We start from the raw sequence: 18,149 nt of genomic DNA, 5'->3' as shown, positions 1-18,149 counted from the left end.
AAGTGAGTGGAAAGAAAATTTTGAAAAACACTGCTCTAGGCTACATAGAAAATTCCTAGGTAATCCAATTGATTGACTGGGAGCTGTTCAATCATCTTTGGTACTTCCAGTGTTTTTGAATTATATAACATTAATTTATGCTGCCTTAATCCTGTCAAATTATTTTTTTTAATATTAAATTACAACTGGAGTAATTTTGTTTTAATTAACTTTGAAATGTCATATTGAAATAGATCAAATTGTATTCCTTAAAATCCCTATTTTATGTAATTTATTTAATGTTACAGTAAGAGTGCAACTAACAGAAAGAGCACGTGCAAAGTTCCATCAGATCTTAGTGTTACAGGGAAAGATTGCAATGAATTTGTCTGTTGGCCAACTAATTCATCCTTTTGTTTCATTGGAATTTTTGGGAGTGTTTAACTGCATTAATCTAGTTCAGGATATGGTGCAGGTTAACCAGCGGTGGTCACTTCTCTCTCTGTTTTGTCTACAATTGTGTGGGAGAGAAAAGTGGGGGGGGGGGGGGCATTGATATATTGGTTGGTACAACATCCACTAATCCCTAGTGTCTCTAGTCCAAATGTAGTCAAATATTCTCATAGCGTCCCTGGATTATATAGAAATAAATCTGAAGCCTCTATAAGTCAATTGAGCCATTTCTGCTTTTTTTTAAAATCCGAATCAGATAAGTGTTCCGATTGTTAGACATTGTATAGTTAAATTTCGATCATGTAAAGAAAGCTTCAAAAATTTAAATAATGGTCTGAGAGTCTTGGAAGTGTAAATGGATTCAGAAAACGGGAATCAAGTACAACCGGGAGAGGCATGCTTTGAATTGTCAACGCCTTCACTACATTTGTGACCAAGATTGAACGGGGATTACGCATCTAATTCTAAGGTTTGTGTAAATGTATCTGTTCGGGAAATCAGATTTTGGCATCAACCTTTCTTTTATAGATTAGATACATGTAGGGTACTTCTATGAGATGTTACAGATACCATATTTTCCATAATAAAAGAGACTTACTTTTTCTGGTCTTTCACAAAAAAATGTTTTAAAATATAATGAATATGGTTTAAAATTATTAATTGGAGCAATGGAGCCAATATGTTCATCACGTGTAAGAAATATTATATTTGTGAAAGAATATTCATTCAAACTTTACAGAGTTTTTAGATACATGTTAAAGATATAATCCTATTTCAACTTTTTTAGATACCTCAAGTTTCACAACTGCGGAAATAAAAACATGTCCAGAATTGAAGTTTCTATTACTGTTTAATCAAGATCGATCAAAGCTCTGTGGTCTGTGTAAAGTTTAGTAAGGCATCGTAATTATACACAAGGTCGTTTGGTCGCTCACGCGAAAGTTAACGAAGCACAGCATTTTATTAAAGCGTCTAGAATAGTTAGGAGTCTCACAGGCTGAACACCACACTGAGTGCAGTACAGAAATCACCGACTCAACGCCACTTGCAACGACATGTCAAGAGATCCACGCACTGTAAGAGCCTCATATGTAAGCAGATGTGTTGCAGCAATGTAGGGCCGCTTTTAAAAAGTAAAAGAAAAAAATAAACCCTCTGTTATTCATGTCGATTAAAATGACGAATCAAGGCACCAAAGCTGCAAGCTGCATCCTGGGTCAATTTGCCTGGAGGAGAATGCAAAATTAAAATAAGATTGATTTAATGCAGGCATAGATCCAAATGCCTATGAGTACCGTTGCTTTTAAACCAAAGGGTTACTTGAAGCTTCTGTCTTTCTAGGGGTTGGATTAGCTCTTATTTCTACTGAAACGTGTTCAAATAAACTAAAACCGTGAATTTTGCATTTTCTACGGTAACTTTCTTTAGCAACCAATCTTGTACATGACCAGCACGTTGATGAGTTAGCTGAAATTAATGTTTAATATACTTGTAATTCGGTCATGGACAATGTTCACTTATACAAGGGTAAATCCGTTCCGCGTCGAACCAGGATGTCGTCCAACTTCAGTAACTCACATGTCTGTTTTAATCCCCCTGTTAAAGTGAAACCTAGTTTCTGAAGTGTAGATACATTAATTGTTCACGTTATGAGTACTGAATGGTCAGGATTTTATTTGATGGAGTTTACTGATTTTAAAATAATCTTAACTAAACAACCCCATACCAGTTTGCAATTTGATCACCATAAAAACATGCAGATCACTCTCGTGGAATGAGAAGTCGGAACGTAACCTTCCAGCGGAAGGAGCCCTCCCTAAGTGAAGCTTCTTGTGACCTTGTCTCTTTCTCTGCCTTCGTTTCCAGGGGCCTCGCGGGAAGTCGAAGTCATTTTTAAATTCGGGTTTATTTTGGTCTGATGCGCCTTATAGGATGTGATTGTTAAGATGTGGTTCTCGCTTTCCTACTCTTCCGATTCCTGTCCTCCTATTTATCTGCAATCATTCGTTAACTACAGAACTACCTTTTAACAGACGGGAGAGGATCGTCTTTCCACAACATCTGTTCCTAGGTTTCACTGTAACATCGTCATTTTCTCATGACAGGAGAAGACATGTGAGTTTAAAGTCGATTAAGATAATGTCGAGAAGGTATTTAGTCATGAGGCCAGTGCCCTTTAATTTGTCACGTGTGTAAACAGCCTGTGCTGGAACTCACCGACAAGGATATCTGCTGCAGCATTTCTCCCAAACCAATATCATAAACCCATTCAAGCAGCCTAAGCAGGGCATCAAAGAATATGTCGTCGAAAATTTGGAGAATATTAATATCTTCAGGGCTGTTGTGGATGAAAAACACTATCCTTTTAATTTTAGTTTGAATATAATATAAGTACACACAAAAAGAAACAATATCCCAATATAGCTATGTATTTCGTATAAAACCAGCCGCTCAGACGGATATTGTCCTTGTGCACACTTTATATGCTCTGAAATATATAACCCAAAAGGAACCATTCACAAAGTAAATTTGTGCATTCTAGAGTGTTTTACAAAAAACAATATTTTTATCAAAATATTCGTTTTAATGGCTTTACTTCATACATAAATACATGTTTAAATAACAGAGGAGCGATGATTATTCAGTCGATTGAACCGAATCTTGGATAGGGGTGGGTAGTCACTCGTCGCTACAAATAGAATACTCGGCGTCCTTTATTTTTAACCCTTTGTTTATACCTTTTCCCCAAGACAGCTGCCAGGTATTTCTTGACAGCCATCTGTTTCCTGTAACGGCTGTAGCTGTCAGTGAAGATGCCATCGGAATGCCGCTTTGACAGGGGTTCCGTATCCTTCTCAACATTGCTGCGACTGCAGGTGAAAAATAAGATCAAGACTCCAAGACAATTTGCAAACAGCTTTTAGACTAAAGCACATCCCGCACTCATTCCACGACTTTGCAACTTGTTCCTTGAATGATGAAGACAAACGATTTGTTGGATGATGAAGTTTAATTTGAAGTTTACCCACCAATAAATATTGAATAAGAAACGATGTATTCATGAACAGTGTTCTACAGATCTTCATAACAAATGCAAACAGCGTTATGCGGGTGGGGTAGGCGAGGGACGGAATATGGCTTCAACAAAATGAAGGTGACAAAGGATACAATAGAAATAATAAACGAAATGGATATGATGTACAATACCGCATAAATAAAAGGTTAGAAAGAATGTTTTTAAAAAACATCAGGACACTTATTTTCAACATGAAACTTACCTCTCGCGCTTTCTAGGAATGTGCGAGTTTAGGAAGGATTTTACATGTTGGCTTTCCACCAAATTCTTTAGGTGGTGATGAAATAACCCATCAGCATGTCTTTCCGTTCTGGGTCAGACAAAGGCAAAGTACAGGGACGCATCAGAATTCAACGTTTAAATTGTTTGTTTCAATAGTTTCTGGATATCTAATATTGTTACATTATTGTCTTCATTGGTTTTTTAGATTAACAACGCGTTTGATTTTGCAGATATTTGATTTCCAGGACAATACAGAGCTTCATGACGGGTCTGGCATCTTAATTATTGAATTGATTTACATAAATTTATGCTACTTTATGAAACCCATGTTATCCACATCTCACTGCCATGTAACTGGTCCATGGGTGTTATCGCAATTTTGTTATTTTGCACTTTCGAGTGAACGTTTAATAAATCAATTTACAAATAAATATATGAACTCCAACACAAAGCTGTCAGTCAAAGATAGGGAGAGCATGACATTATATTTTCACATAAATATTAAATATTATCACCTTTCCTCCGGCAGATAGTATAACGTGTTCAAGTCATTAATCATAGATGAAGGAATTCGGATGCCATTTCGATCAATTTCGTGAGTCAAATCGGATAGTGAGTTTCCTTTTTCATCATATGCCTCATCTTCGTCCCTAGAAGGGATCCAAAGGATTAATATCTAAATGCACAATTGGGTAAAATGGTGAAATGACACAAAAATGGTTAGTGATGGACATCCATGTGCTCTCTGGGTGCGATTACTTCTTTTTGGCAAAGCCGGAGATGGGCTCAGCTTACTCTTGAGATGAAGGATTTGATGTAGGAGTCTACCGGGATTCACATCAGACGTGAGCAAACTAACAAGTGGTGCCCAACTTGGTCTGACGTTCTTCTCGCCCATAAGTAATTCATAAGCCTGTAAATCGAAATGCACGGACGCTACAGGACCTTTCTGATATTATGCACTGACTGATTCTCTAGAGAGTTCGAGATCTGTTCAGAACTTGAATAATTTAAGACCACTGAAAACGGGCACTATTCCATCGTTCTTATGATGGGTGCAATCACCGTTTAAAATGTTCGACAACACCCACCCCAAGGATTGACGCGGGGAAGATTTTAAAACTTTAATCGGTTTGTTTCTCATCAAAAACAAAAATGTAAAATTTCGATTGGTTTTCATTAATGACGATAAGGAAATAAATACTCTGGTATCCAGAACGGGGGGTGGGGGGGGTGGAAACACCTCCAGACCAACATACGGCGCCGTTAAGGTCAGACCACGTATCGAAGCGCTTCGTAATCAAACAGAATTTGACGCCAAACCATAGAATAAGATATTAGTGTAGATAATCAAAAGCATGATTAGGGCAAGATGGCCCATAGAAGCAAATTAACGACCAAGCGTTTCTTGTTTTAGATGTACAATTCTCCAGATACGATACATTAAACAGCCATCAGGGATGCTTCCGGCAGTACAGAAACTCGAGATCCGTTCACAGCCGCCGGACTTATCCACCCAACGAAAGGGTTTCCCGGCTCAAGGGTTGATGGTTTAACCATTTCTAATAGCCATGCCCGGAATTCCAACATTTAAAAAGACTACTTGGAAATGATTACCGGACCAGCCTTTCGACCACTGGACTGAGGTTGACGCCCCTCTCGGTTTCTGTGAACCTTCCTGAGGTTGTTTCCCAATAGCCCTGACAATATAACACCCGGAACGTTTCATCGTTCACTGACAAGACGTGACATTTAAAAATACTCAAACTTTCCTTGTACTTACTCCGAAAGAAGTAACATCCTCAACTGCTTACATTTTAAGGAAGAAGAAAGCCGCGGAATTTTTAAAGACACACAGCATGTACCTCATTGACTGATGAAGGTTTCGTCAGGAAACATCTGTTGTTAAGAATCGGTGAACGCTCGATGGGTTGTTAACTTTACTTTTCTAGTCCGCAGTTCAGATATTTCATAAACGCTCTGGAACCGACGTGGTTGTGCTCCGTTTGCAACAATAGTCTCCTCTTCTTCCGATCCCCCTCCCCCTCCCCTCCCGACTGTAATTGACGCGATTTCACACCGACTCTCTCGGGACTTCCATTAGGTTGGGTTCAATTTACCAATCTCTGCAATGAACTCCATCACACCCGCCACACAAACACGCTCCGTAAATCCACACAATATGGACCGTCTCTGTCCAGGATACGTGCTACTCACACATTTTTCTCTCTCTCTCTCTTGCTTCCTATGAATCGAAATGAAAGGACGTGGAAACGTTCAGTCCCACACAAACACTTCGACACTATCCGAGAACCGATCCTTTGAAGCGGTGTTTCTATAGACCGAAACACCTCCGTCGAGGCAAGGAAACCAATTAACACCTGGTGTAAAATATGCCGTTCGGAGACGAACAGACAAGGGGTTGCCTTCAAATCCTCTAGCATATCTGTTAAAGGATAATAAGAAACAATCGGCGTACCTTATATGTATCTCTGACGGCCTTTACACATCTACCCTTCGGTCGTTGCAGTTCCTTATTAACTTGTCCAGGTTTCCGGCTCCAGTCTTTTCCCATTTTAATTACATTTCTCATGCGTAACCCTGCCTTAAATCTCACTGCCTTTGGAATTATGATTCTCTCTCTCTCTCTCTCTCAGCTCTTCGCTCATATCTCATCCCTCCCTGTCTCCCACGCTGCGAGTCAAGACTGGGAGATAAAAAAAAAATCAAGAGGCATCGCCGGAGCGGGGCGCCCGGGATCGCTCGTTGTCAACAAGTAAGATTCTCCACATCGAAACAGTCATTTGGAAGAGAGAGAATAGGGCAAAGAAGTACGATTTTTTTAAAAAGTGTCAACAAAGCAAAGACTGAAGCGTGCGCAGGAAAAGTGAAGTCCACTAAATAACTAAAGCGGAGTTCCTACCTCAGTCCTGGGTAATCCATTCCGATCGGTGAACAGTAGACATTGCAATGCATTATGATCCCATACACAACCATGAATGCTAGAGTCGCTTTGTTGGACATTCTTAATCTGCAAAGGGAATATCAAAAGTTTAAAACCAAAAGCACCTTCAACTGCCTCAGTGGAGAAATACACCTTGATTTGTCATGGAGAAAAAAAAAGTTATAAAATTATATTGTTTCCTTTAAAACAAAACAAAGAATCTTTCTATTTCCTATACAGAAACGGCTCAGCAGTTATGTTGGAGAAACTCTAACTTTGCTGTCTCTCACGTACCTATTGCTGTTGGGTTGAGTGTTGTTCGCGATCTGGTCCAGGTTTAGTTCTGAATCTGATCAAATCTTCCTCACAGCAATTCACTGTGGCGACGCTGAGATTCTGATGCCGTTCAACTTGCACCGTTCCGCGCTATTATATATATATGCAATTATCAGAAATCTTCGCAAACAATGCTTGAAATGCACATAGCAACAGATGTCTTTGTAAACATTTGTCTACATCTTAGCTTTTTTTATGAACTATTGTTTGTTGTACACTTGCTCTCGGATTTTTATTCATGAATCAGACTGCTCCCCTTCTTTTCAGAGCCGGTGCAAGTCACGTTAAGACCATGTATCACGAATAGACGTCATCAGCTTGCGATATTCCTCCCGGAGTATAACTCTCTCTCTCCCTCTCTCTCTCTCTCTCTCTCTCATCGTTCATCTGAACAAAGTCATAAGCATGGAAAATTAAAAATTCCATTGCGCACATTTTGGTGCCAGTACTCAAGGTTTTTGCTGGATTATTAAGTGGAGAGAAATAACTCAAATATACCATAATTATTAAACAGTACAGGTCACGAAAATCATAGAATAAGTGAAAACTGAAATTTGTTGAGTAACATTTTGAAACTATGACTTGACCAACCCTATTACCGGAACGGTCGCGCAGTCGGCAGTAACAAAGCTGAAAACGTAAGCTTAATTCAGACGATGGGGGAGAAAGGGCACGCAACATCAACCTCAATTTGATGTTAAGCCCCAGTGTCTGACAATCTAAAGCATCTCGTATCGTTTCCCCTCCGGCGTCTCGAGTTTTTATGTACCTGTTTTTTTTTTAAATATTGTATGAGAAAGTGTCTTGGTGCAATCCAAATATAAAGTGTTGAACCACTGTGGGATGTAAAGTTGTCTTCCAATGCTTGATGCCATTCTAAGAGCTCAAATGTGTTCAACTGTAACATGAATCTTAGCTTCGTACTCAATTACCTATTAGTGTTCATTTCCAAATGTAAAATGCCCATTGCAATATATTCCAAATCTCTTTTTTAAGTGCCAACAATTGCTACCCATTAAATATTTTTGTACTATTGAGTACATTAGCTAATACTAATAACCCCAAAGTGTGGAACCTTCCATCCATGGAATTTAAAATTGTTGAATGTGAATGAAAAGGAGTGAAATGAATTCAGCATTGTGTCCCTCTACGCCAATTGCTTCTCACCGAGGGCATATCAAGAGCGGTTCTAAGTCTTTCATGTTGATTTTTCATATTGTAGGGGAGTCTCTGAAGACGGTTTTGCGCTTCGATACAATTAGCTCCTCATGGGAAGCGTTAATTTAAGAAACCAGTAAACTATTTTAAGAATAAATACCGCATACAGTTTGATATGAACATTTAAGCAACATGATGCGGTGATGACTTTTTGACTTGTTTATTTGTATTGGAAAAAGTCAAATCCTCTGAACATGAATTAAAACGTCATTCAAAAAGATATTTGCACACACTTGCTCAAGGTCGCAACTTATCCAAACGTTCCCCTTGCATTAAATACAAAATGTAAAAACGCGATGGCTAATTATGATATGTATTTTAAAATGTAAAAAGTTTAGCACGTGTTTCTTGTTTTCCATCAATAAAATATGGCCAGACACGATTAACCACAAAATGCACAGCTGAATTCTCATAAATCCTTTCGCACATTTACTGTACGCTGTCAGCGTCCTGAGGGGCCATGCGTGATCATTTAGCATTTCCTGCCATATCCCTAAAGCAATTATGATGTGATTAGTTTAAAATTTGCTTTGGCATCCCCACCCCCACATGACGAGCGTCTAAAAACACGAGAGAGAAAAAAACAGAATCAGAGCTCCATCTTGTGTTCGAATAATTAAGTGAATCGTCTCGTTTTCAGTCACAATTATTGTGGGGATTACTCCTGACTGAAACGAATATCAGTAAGTATCCCACTAATTCATTCCCTGGGTGTCGTACATGAACAGCGGAAGAATCACTTCTGTGACTTCATTAATTCAATCCTTTCCTGTTGGATAACTTGAGAAACTGCAGATTGGAGAAATTTTCACAGAGTATCTTTGACCCACTACCCTCCAGATAGAGGTTTGCCAGGCTGGGAAATAGCTTCTTCCTGCAGGCTGTGACGTGGATGAACATTATCCTGTAACTGAGTAAATATCCAAAACTTATATCTTTATGTCTATATGTGACTGTGCTGTATTGTGTGTGTGTGTGTACCATGATCTGGAGAAACTCTGTTTCATCAGATTATATATGTACTTGTTTCATCAGATTGTATATGTACTGTAGAGTCAAATGTTAATAAACATGAACTTTGATTGATGCAGTGGTAAATATATATGTTCTTCATGCTTCCATAAGCACAGCTGGTGGACTTTCCCAGATGAAGATGGATTGGGGCACAGTTTTGGAAATTGGAGAGAAATTAAACACAACCAAGCAAATGTGTGGAGAATAGTTAGTCTCCTCATTTTTACTCTCAAGCCCTGCTGTCCACATTGTACACTTACTTTCGGCTTATGATTTCTTCAAATGGTTGTCTCAGAACTGGTACTTGGAGGAGAGATAGTGAGGAGAATTTAGAAAATTCAAAGATAGAATAAATGTTGTTGATGTCGAGAACGGCTTGCTGGAAATAGAGTCTGGCGATGAGGCCAAAGCAGGAGGTCACCTCTTAGAGGAATATTTCCTCAACTTCCAGTTATGAGGTATGATTTGAAATAAAATTATGTTTAATATGATATTTGGTGCTACTTGATATTATTTTAACTATAAGTAACATTCACAATACATGGTAGCATTTCATTTCCTTTTATTACTGGACTCAGAGAGGTAGGTCATGGCTCACATTAACTCAAACCCATCCTGACCCACTCCAATTCACATGCCATCAAAGCAGGTCCACAGCAGATGCTACCTCTCTGGCCCTATATTCAGCCCTGGAATGCCTGGACAATATGTTAGACTACAATGTATTGACTCCACCTCCACTTTCAACATAATAATACCAAACAAATTAATCCCCAATCTACCTGACCTTGGTCTCTGCAACTGGACCATGGCCTTCTATCCCATATGATACAATCAGTGAGGATTGGTGACAGCACCTCCTCCAGAAACATACTCAACACTGAGGCATCACAAGGCTGTCCACTCAGTTCTCTACCATACTTCTTGTACACCCATGGCTGTATGGCTAAACACAGCTTCAACTCCGTCTTTAAATTCACGGATGACTTCGCCATTGTCGGCAGGATCTCTAATAATGTCTGGTTGGAGTACAGAAAAGAGACTGAGTGACATGTGGCTTGGTGACAGGACAGTAACCATTCCCTTAATGTCAGCAGACCAAGCAACTGGTTATAGAATTCCAGAAGAGGGGAGGAACTCCCTCCACCATCCACATCAATGGTGCTGAGGTAGAGATAATAGGCAGCTTTAAGTTCCTAGGGGTAAACACCTCTAGAGACTACATAACCAGGAAAATGCACCATCACCTCTACTTCCTCAGAAGCCAGAGGAAACTTGGCATTTCAGTGCACCACTGAAAGGATCCTTTCAAGGCATATCACCGTGTTGTACGGAAACTGTTATGCCCAATATTGTATTCAAAGGTTTCTACAAATAAAGTACTTGATACAGCATTCCAGTTGCAACACAATATAAGGAAAAGAACTGTATACGATGTTCTAGTTAATAAATAGTGCATAAAGAGTGCTCGACACAGTTCAAGTACAATTACCTTGCTCTTACACTTGATGCCCCTGCCAGTAAAGGAAAATGTTACCACCTCTTCCATTTGATATGCACTCCTGTTCCTTTTGGCTTCTCAGTGTTGTACCTTATTGTGCATTACCTATCTTTAAATTACTTTCCCACATGCATCACCTGACAACAAGAATGAATTATTTTGTTATGATCTGCCCATCCAAGCAATCCATTAATGTCTTCCTGAGCTTTCAGTTTTAATCCATTCTACCAATTTTCTTATCATGTGAAAGGTTAATTGTGGTTCCAACAAGTGAACATAAATCTTTGATAAACACCAGAAAAAAAAAAATCAAGAGTCTAGCAGTGAGTGCTGTGAAAGCTACAAAACTACAAGCAGGCTTTTGATCATTAAAACATCCATTAACCAATATATTTTGCAGTCTCCCACTGAGGCAAATTGGATCTTGCCAATCTGGCATGTGAAACCTTGTCAAAAGTTTTGTTAAAATTCTCACTGGCTAAATTAAACATATTGTCCTTTTTGACCCACATTACTTTATTAAAATTGATTAGTCTTCCCTTAACTAATCCATCTTGACTGTCATTTATCAAATTGTGCCCTTCGAGAGGACAATTCATATTCCCTCACAAACTGGGTTTCAATGAATTTGACCCTCACCAACATTTGGCTGGGCTTTGATTACTCATTCTATCCCTTCCTACACCAGGCTATCACATCATCAGTCTTTCATCCACTGGTAACCAAGGAAGTTTGTATCCCTGAAGAGCTCAGAGGTGATTTCACCCAAGAATGGTGATTTATTTCCTTTTTTTATGTTTCTCCCACACAATATTTCACACTACTTCTTCTCAACTATAATATCCATATTGTCTCCTTCTTTTCTGAAGACATGGACAGACATTTCCTTAGAAATATATCCATGTCTTCCCTCTCCTCCCACAGTAAATCATTTTGCTCTGCAATTGTCCCTACTCAATCTATTTTGTTAGCTATTTATATTTTTATAAAAACATTTTTAGCTCTTCCATGAATTTACTTGCTACAGATGACCTCAGAAGTGGCTTTCAAAAGCTGTTTCTCTTGTGTCAAAGGATTATGAAGCTCTGAGATAGCAAAATACTAAAGGAAGCTGAAAATATGAGATAGTTTCCTTGCACATTCTACAGCATATTCTGCTTTTTGGCTATGAGAATTGCCATATTGTCCAAGTCAACTCACTGATGCTGCACCAGCTGCGAGTTGGACTAACCTGAAGGCCATCTTTCAGATGAGACATTAAAAGAGGCAGCATCTGCTATACCATGCAGAGTAGGATAGAGAGTAATAAATCTTTGGAAATATCTACCCTGGAGGGCTGTGGTAGATCAGTTGTTGATTAATTTCAAATGAAGATCAAAGATCAAAACAAAGGTTGTACTAATTGGAATTGAGAAGAATGAGAGGGAATCTCATTTAAATAATGGACTGGACTAGACAAGGTAGATAGAGAAAGAATTTTCCTGATGTTGAGGAAGTCCAGAACAAGGGTTATCTCAGGATAAAGGGTAAGCCATTTAGGACTAAAATTAGGAGAAACATCTTCAACCAGAGTTGTGAGTCTGTTGAGCCCGGTTCATTAGATATATTCAGAAGATTCTATGATTTTATATTCTATATATTATTGTTATTCTATTAATTGGGTCTTATATTCTGTATTTTCTTAAAGCAAATAAAATATTTAATAAAAGATGTATTCAGAAGGGAGTTGAAATCAGCTGTAATGGCTAAAGGGATGAATGGGTATAAATAGAAAGCAGGAACAGGGTACTGAAGTCGTATGATCAGCCATGATCCGCTTAGAACATAGATGTGCAAGAATTTCTTCAGCCAGAGGGGAAATCTGTGGAATTTGTGGTCACAAGCAGTTGTGGAGGCAGAGGTTCTTAATTAGCCAGGGCATCAAAGATAATGGGGAGAAGGCCGGGCAGTGGGGCTGAGTGGGAAAATGGATCAACTCATGATTAAATGGCAAGACAGATTCTATGACTTGAATAGCCTATTTCTACTCCTATGTCTTATGGTCTTTTGATCTTATGGAATAGTAATCCAGGCTTCAAGGGCTAAATGGTCTACTCCTGCACCTTTTTTCTGATTGTTCAAATTGCTTTTTGGACATTAAAAGAATCGAGAAATCATAAAGGAAGAAAAGTTATTATCTTATGGATAGATGGTGCAGGCCCAAAGGCACATTTCTGCTTTAATTTCTTATGTTCTCTCTTATCTCTGTGCCATCCACCTTAACCATTGCTGATATTACCTATATTTAGGTGTTAATATAGCTTATGTGACTGCTATCTTTCTTCTCAAAATGTTCCAAACTCCAGTGGTGGAAATAAAAACACATTTGTACCATATGAATGGATGGATGTTGCACCAGGAATGCCAACAGGCCAACAGAAATAGATCAAGTGTCATGCTTTCATTACAAATTGCAAGTCATTTCTTTTGTTCACAATAATTTACTGATAAATTCTAAAGTACAACAGACCCTGGAAATAAAATTGTAAAATAGTGGCAAAATAGTTTTTAGTTAGATTAAAAATGAGGGAGGCACTCAGGTTCACAAATGCAGAGGGGGCATTAGTGTAATGTTATAGCAGATCAACTGATTGAAGTAATAGACAAACAAAAGATCTGAAGGTCGTTAAGGAAGTATGGAACCTTAAAGATGAGAGGGAAAAGATAATAAAGCTAAAGTGAGAAAGAATATACGCTGAATATTGAAAGGGTTCGAAAGAGTGGATATGGAAAGATGTTCCCAATAGTAGGTGAGTCTGGGACCAGAGGACACAGCCTCAGAATTTTCCTTTAGATAAGGAGAAATTTCTTCAGCCAGTGGCTGGTATATCTATGGAATTCATTGCCTCGGACAGCTGTAGAGGCCAAAATATTGGATCTATTTAAATTGATATGTTCTTGATTAGTAAGGGTGTTGAAGGTTACAGGGTGAAGGCAGAAGGATGGTGAATTTATTTTATCTCAATAGTTTATACTTGGTAAACTGGCATGCTCCCACCAACTCGCATCAAAGTGTCATTTCAAACCTAGCATTGGAGGGGGTGCAGAGGAGGCCAGGTTAATTCCATGGATGAAGGGATTGTCCTATGAGGAGTCATCTGGGACTGTACTTGCTGGAATTTAGAAGAATGAGAGGGGATCTTATAGAATGATGTGAAATGATAAAAGGCATAGATAAGATTGAAGCAGGTAAATGGTTTCCATTGGTAGGGGAGAACGGAACTAGGGAACACAGCCTCAAGATTCAGGGTACTTAGGACAGAGATGAGGAAGAAATGCAATTCCCTGCCCATTGATGCAATGGAGGTGACCTCAGTAAATATATTTAAGAGAAGGTTAGATCATTTTCTACATAGTAAAGGAATTAAGGAATATGGGGGAAAGGCAGGTGGTGCAGATGAGCTATCATCAGATCAGCCATGATCACGTTGAATGACGGAGCAGGCTCGACGGGCCGGATGGCCGACTCCTGCTCCTATTCCTTATGCTCTTCCTTAAACTATCATGATTGTTGTTTATTAATGAATAAGGTAATTAATTAATTAATTAGCTAAGTAAGCTCATAACATAGATCTCACAATTCACCTGGTAGTCTTTTGGAGTTTCAGTATCAAAATGATAGGTATGCTAGACAGATTTGATTGTTTGTTTTTCCCATATCTGAATGTATTTTCTGGAAAATGGATAAAGCTATGTTACAAAATATTATATTATACTAGATATTATGGTTTATTCAGAGCTTACCTACTCTGTTATTGGATAAAAGTGTTAGTTTCTAATTTTGTAGCTTCGAGTTTGACAACCTTCTTTCAAAGCTAATAATCTCAGGTTATCATTTTGTATATGTGTTCTCTGTTATTGGAAGTTGTTGTGTGGTGATACACCACTAGCCTACTACATGGGGCGACCACTGTACCTGCAGGAAGAGCACTGGAGGACAAGACAACACCCGGCCGGCTGCAAATCATCCGCCTGGGATATAAGCCACATCAGGCCCCTCTCGAGGTCAATCACTTGGGAGCAGAGCACAGCTAACCACAGCAGAGACTTTAAGCTGAATAAAGCCTGTTGTTCAGTCTTTGAATCTTGTGTCTGCTTACTGTCTTGACAGTGCATCACAATTTATTCAGCTTATATTTAACCTGCTATAGAGAAGCTCCTAAGCACCGGGAGCCTCGAAATCAACACTTGCCACCCGGAAGCACAAGCACGCTTCAAAATCTGGAGGCCCATGGTCGAGGCAGTCATCGAGGCACACCCCGACATTCTAGACTCTGACAGGAGGAAGCTCGTACTGCTCTGCTCTAAGTTGAATCCCCAAGCCTTCCAGGCCTTCAAGGATGGCTCAGAATACTCGGAAGCAATGGATACCTTGGAGGCCATGTACAAGCCCCCAATGAACGTGGTCTATGCCAGGTACCTTCTGAATATTTGTGCCCAACAGCCAGGAGAGACAGCCCCACGTAAGCTGGCCTCACCGTGACTGGCAGAATCTGGGGTAAGCGAAAAGGAGATCGAGAGGTTGGTCCGGGATGCCTGTGTTCGAGGCCTGCGCTCGAGAACTGAACAACAGAAGCTGCTAGAGGACAATATCTACTCCCTGGCCCAAACTGTGGAGGTAGTCCGATTCCAGGAGGCAGCAGTCCTCCACTCCGAAGCCTTCAACTCCCATCTCCCTCAAGCCTCTGCGTGGACAGCCCAGACCGCAGTTGTGACCCAAAACCAGCCAGTAGATGAGAGCATCGCCTCCGCAGGTGCCCCGCACTCATGTAAGTACTGTGGGTCCCGGTGTGGGTCAGATCGATGATCACGCCAAAACTGCCCGGCCAGAAATCAGTACTGCTCAAAGTGTGGCAAGAAAGGCCATTTCGCTAAAGTATGCCTTTCTAAGCCTGCTGGCAGATCAGCGGCCCTCTGCGTCAATCGCTCTCCTACCCGGGCCCCACCAAGTGCGATTGCTAGGCAGCACCATTGCCCACACAGCTACTTCCGTTTTCCACAGCCTCGGCATCCCCACTTCTGGTCCCGCCAGGAACAATCGCCGCATGCTCACCACAAGCGCCGCACCGCCCATGGCCACGCCAGCCCCAGACTACAATGAAATCATTTTGGCCTTCCAGAATGATGTCACTTCCGCCTCCCATGATGACATCACCGCCACCATTGGCCAACGCAATGACGTCACCTCCTTCGACGGACAACATGATGATGTCACTTCCTCTCACATGAATGGCGCAACTGATGGGCAAGGCCAGACATGCCACCACCACGCATCCCCACGCAGTACTGCCATCTTGTGCCAAGCAGGCAACAGTGCCACTGCCACCCTGGGCTACCCGGACCTACTCTACCTGCACCGACAACTCTACTCGCACCGACAACTCTACTTGCACCGACCACGATGATGATGACATGGTCAACGCGGGCACTGACCAGACTGCCCTCCCGACGCACCCCATGCCTGCAGACGCCACTGATCGCCATTCTCCGCACTCCACGCCAGTTTTCAGTCAGGCGACACTAGCCGCCACTCGCCTCAACCATCGGGGAGCAGCAACTTGGGCCCCAAGGTGGTCCTAGGAGCCACCACACTGATGAGAGACATTCCACATGGGCTTGGGCGCTCTATGATGGGCATCACTATCAACAGTCAAGTAACAAAATGCCTATTCAACAGCGGCAGTACAGAGAGCTTTATACACCCAACCTGAACCAAACTTTGAGACTCAGAATCTACCCTTCCATCTTTGCTATCGCTTTCACCGTCCAGTACCACTCTATAAATACACTCTGGCACTGCTCTGTTGATCTGACAATGAGGGGTGGGGGGAGACATACAATGGGATCAGGCTCCTAGTCATGCCCAAGCTCTGTGCCACAGTCCTCCAGTGCCACCTGCAGATCATCAACCTCACTTCGGTGTCCAACCAGCCCGGCCAACCTGCAGCCTCTCCACACTGTGCATCGCCCCTCCTGCTCTCTTCTCACACCTCACGCCAGACTGCAAACCAATGACTGCCAAAAGCAGGCACTATTGCACAGCTGATGGAGAATTTATTAAGGCGGAGGTAAAGCAGCTTCTGGCAGAGGGTGTCATGGAACCCAGCACCAGCCCTTGGAGAGCCCAAGTCCTGGTGGTCAAAGGGGGAAGCAAACCAAGAATGGTTATAGACTACAGTCAGACTATTAACCAATACACCCAGCTGGACACCTACCCCCTTACCCAGGATAGCCGACATGGTCAATGAGATAGCCCACTACAAGGTCTTCTCCACAATCAACCTGAAGTCAGCCTATCATCAGCTCCCGAACCATGCGCAGGACAAGCCCTACACTGCCTTCAAGGCAGACAGGCATCTCTACAAGTTCCGCCAAGTTCCGCCAAGTTCCATTCAGGGTCACTCACGGGGTTTCCATCTTCGAGCGCGAGATGGACCGCATGGTAGACCTGCACAAACTAAAAGTGGCCTTCCCATATCTGGACAATGTCACCTTCTGTGGCCACGACCAGCAGGACCATGATGCCAACCTGAAGAGATTTCTCCGGATGGCCAAGGAGCTGAACCTCACTTACAATAAAGAGAAGTGTGTGTTCAGCACCACCTGCCTCACCACTGGTGTCATCAGCCCGGATCCAAAATGGATGCGCTCTTTAAATGGAGCTACCCCACCCACACATGCTCAAGGCCCTCTGCAGGTGCCTTGGCCTTTTCTCCTATTACTCACAGTGGGTTCCTCGCTTCTCAAACAAGGTCCACCCACCGGCCCAGACCACAACCTTTCCCCTCCCACCCGAGGTGCAGGCAGCCTTCACTCGCATCAGGCAGGATATCGCGGATGCATGCTGTGGATGAAGATTCCCCCTTCCAGGTGGAGAGCAATGCCTCTGATGTGGCCCTCGCCTCTACCCTCAACCAGAAGGGGCACCCTGTCACCTTCTTCTCAAGAACCCTCCACAGTTCCAAGCTAGGGCACTCTGCCATTGAAAAGGAGGCCCAGGTGATTGTGGAAGCTGTTCGCCACTGGCACCACTACCTGGCAGGCAGGACATTTACCCTCCTCACCGACCAGCATGCTGTAGCGTTCATGTTCAGCACCACCCACAAAGGCAAGATCAAGAATGACAAGATCTTGCGCTGGAAAGTCGAGCTAGCAACGTACAGCTACGACATCCAATAATGACCGGAGAAGTTTAATGACTTCCCCAATGTCCTATTCTGGACCTGCATGTTGCTCCAGGCCGACCAGCTGCAGGCCTTTCATGCCCTCTGCCATCCGGGCATTACATGCCTATATCACTTTATCAAGTCCCGGAACCTCCCAGACCAGGATGGGATGTCCAACCTTCCAGGATGTCCAGACCATGA

General features: G+C 41.7%; 1 protein-coding gene across 7 annotated transcripts in view; it reads right to left on the bottom strand.

The window, feature by feature from the left end:
* Window positions 1–1,263: 1,263 nt before the first annotated feature.
* The window catches only part of adcyap1b (adenylate cyclase activating polypeptide 1b), a 44,777-nt gene continuing 27,891 nt past the window's right edge, over window positions 1,264–18,149 (bottom strand). For 2 of the 7 annotated variants that reach the window (XM_069921722.1, XM_069921724.1), the window contains 7 exons: window positions 6,969–7,100; window positions 6,654–6,761; window positions 4,246–4,380; window positions 3,711–3,818; window positions 3,171–3,302; window positions 2,650–2,770; window positions 1,264–1,658 (listed from right to left, as the gene is read on the bottom strand). In XM_069921722.1, the coding sequence (XP_069777823.1) occupies window positions 1,650–1,658; window positions 2,650–2,770; window positions 3,171–3,302; window positions 3,711–3,818; window positions 4,246–4,380; window positions 6,654–6,754 (606 nt within the window). In that variant the 5' untranslated portion in view covers window positions 6,755–6,761; window positions 6,969–7,100 and the 3' untranslated portion in view covers window positions 1,264–1,649. Of the gene's footprint in view, window positions 1,659–2,649; window positions 2,771–2,983; window positions 3,303–3,710; window positions 3,819–4,245; window positions 4,381–5,595; window positions 5,739–6,653; window positions 6,762–6,968; window positions 7,365–18,149 lie in introns of those variants that run through there. The other 5 variants (XM_069921727.1, XM_069921725.1, XM_069921723.1 and 2 more) reach the window with 4 other exon arrangements.

This window comes from Narcine bancroftii, chromosome 2 (genome assembly GCF_036971445.1).
Source record: "Narcine bancroftii isolate sNarBan1 chromosome 2, sNarBan1.hap1, whole genome shotgun sequence".
NCBI lineage: Eukaryota > Metazoa > Chordata > Chondrichthyes > Torpediniformes > Narcinidae > Narcine > Narcine bancroftii.
Note: the sequence above shows the minus strand (reverse complement) of the source record. Positions and strands in the feature narration are given on the sequence as shown.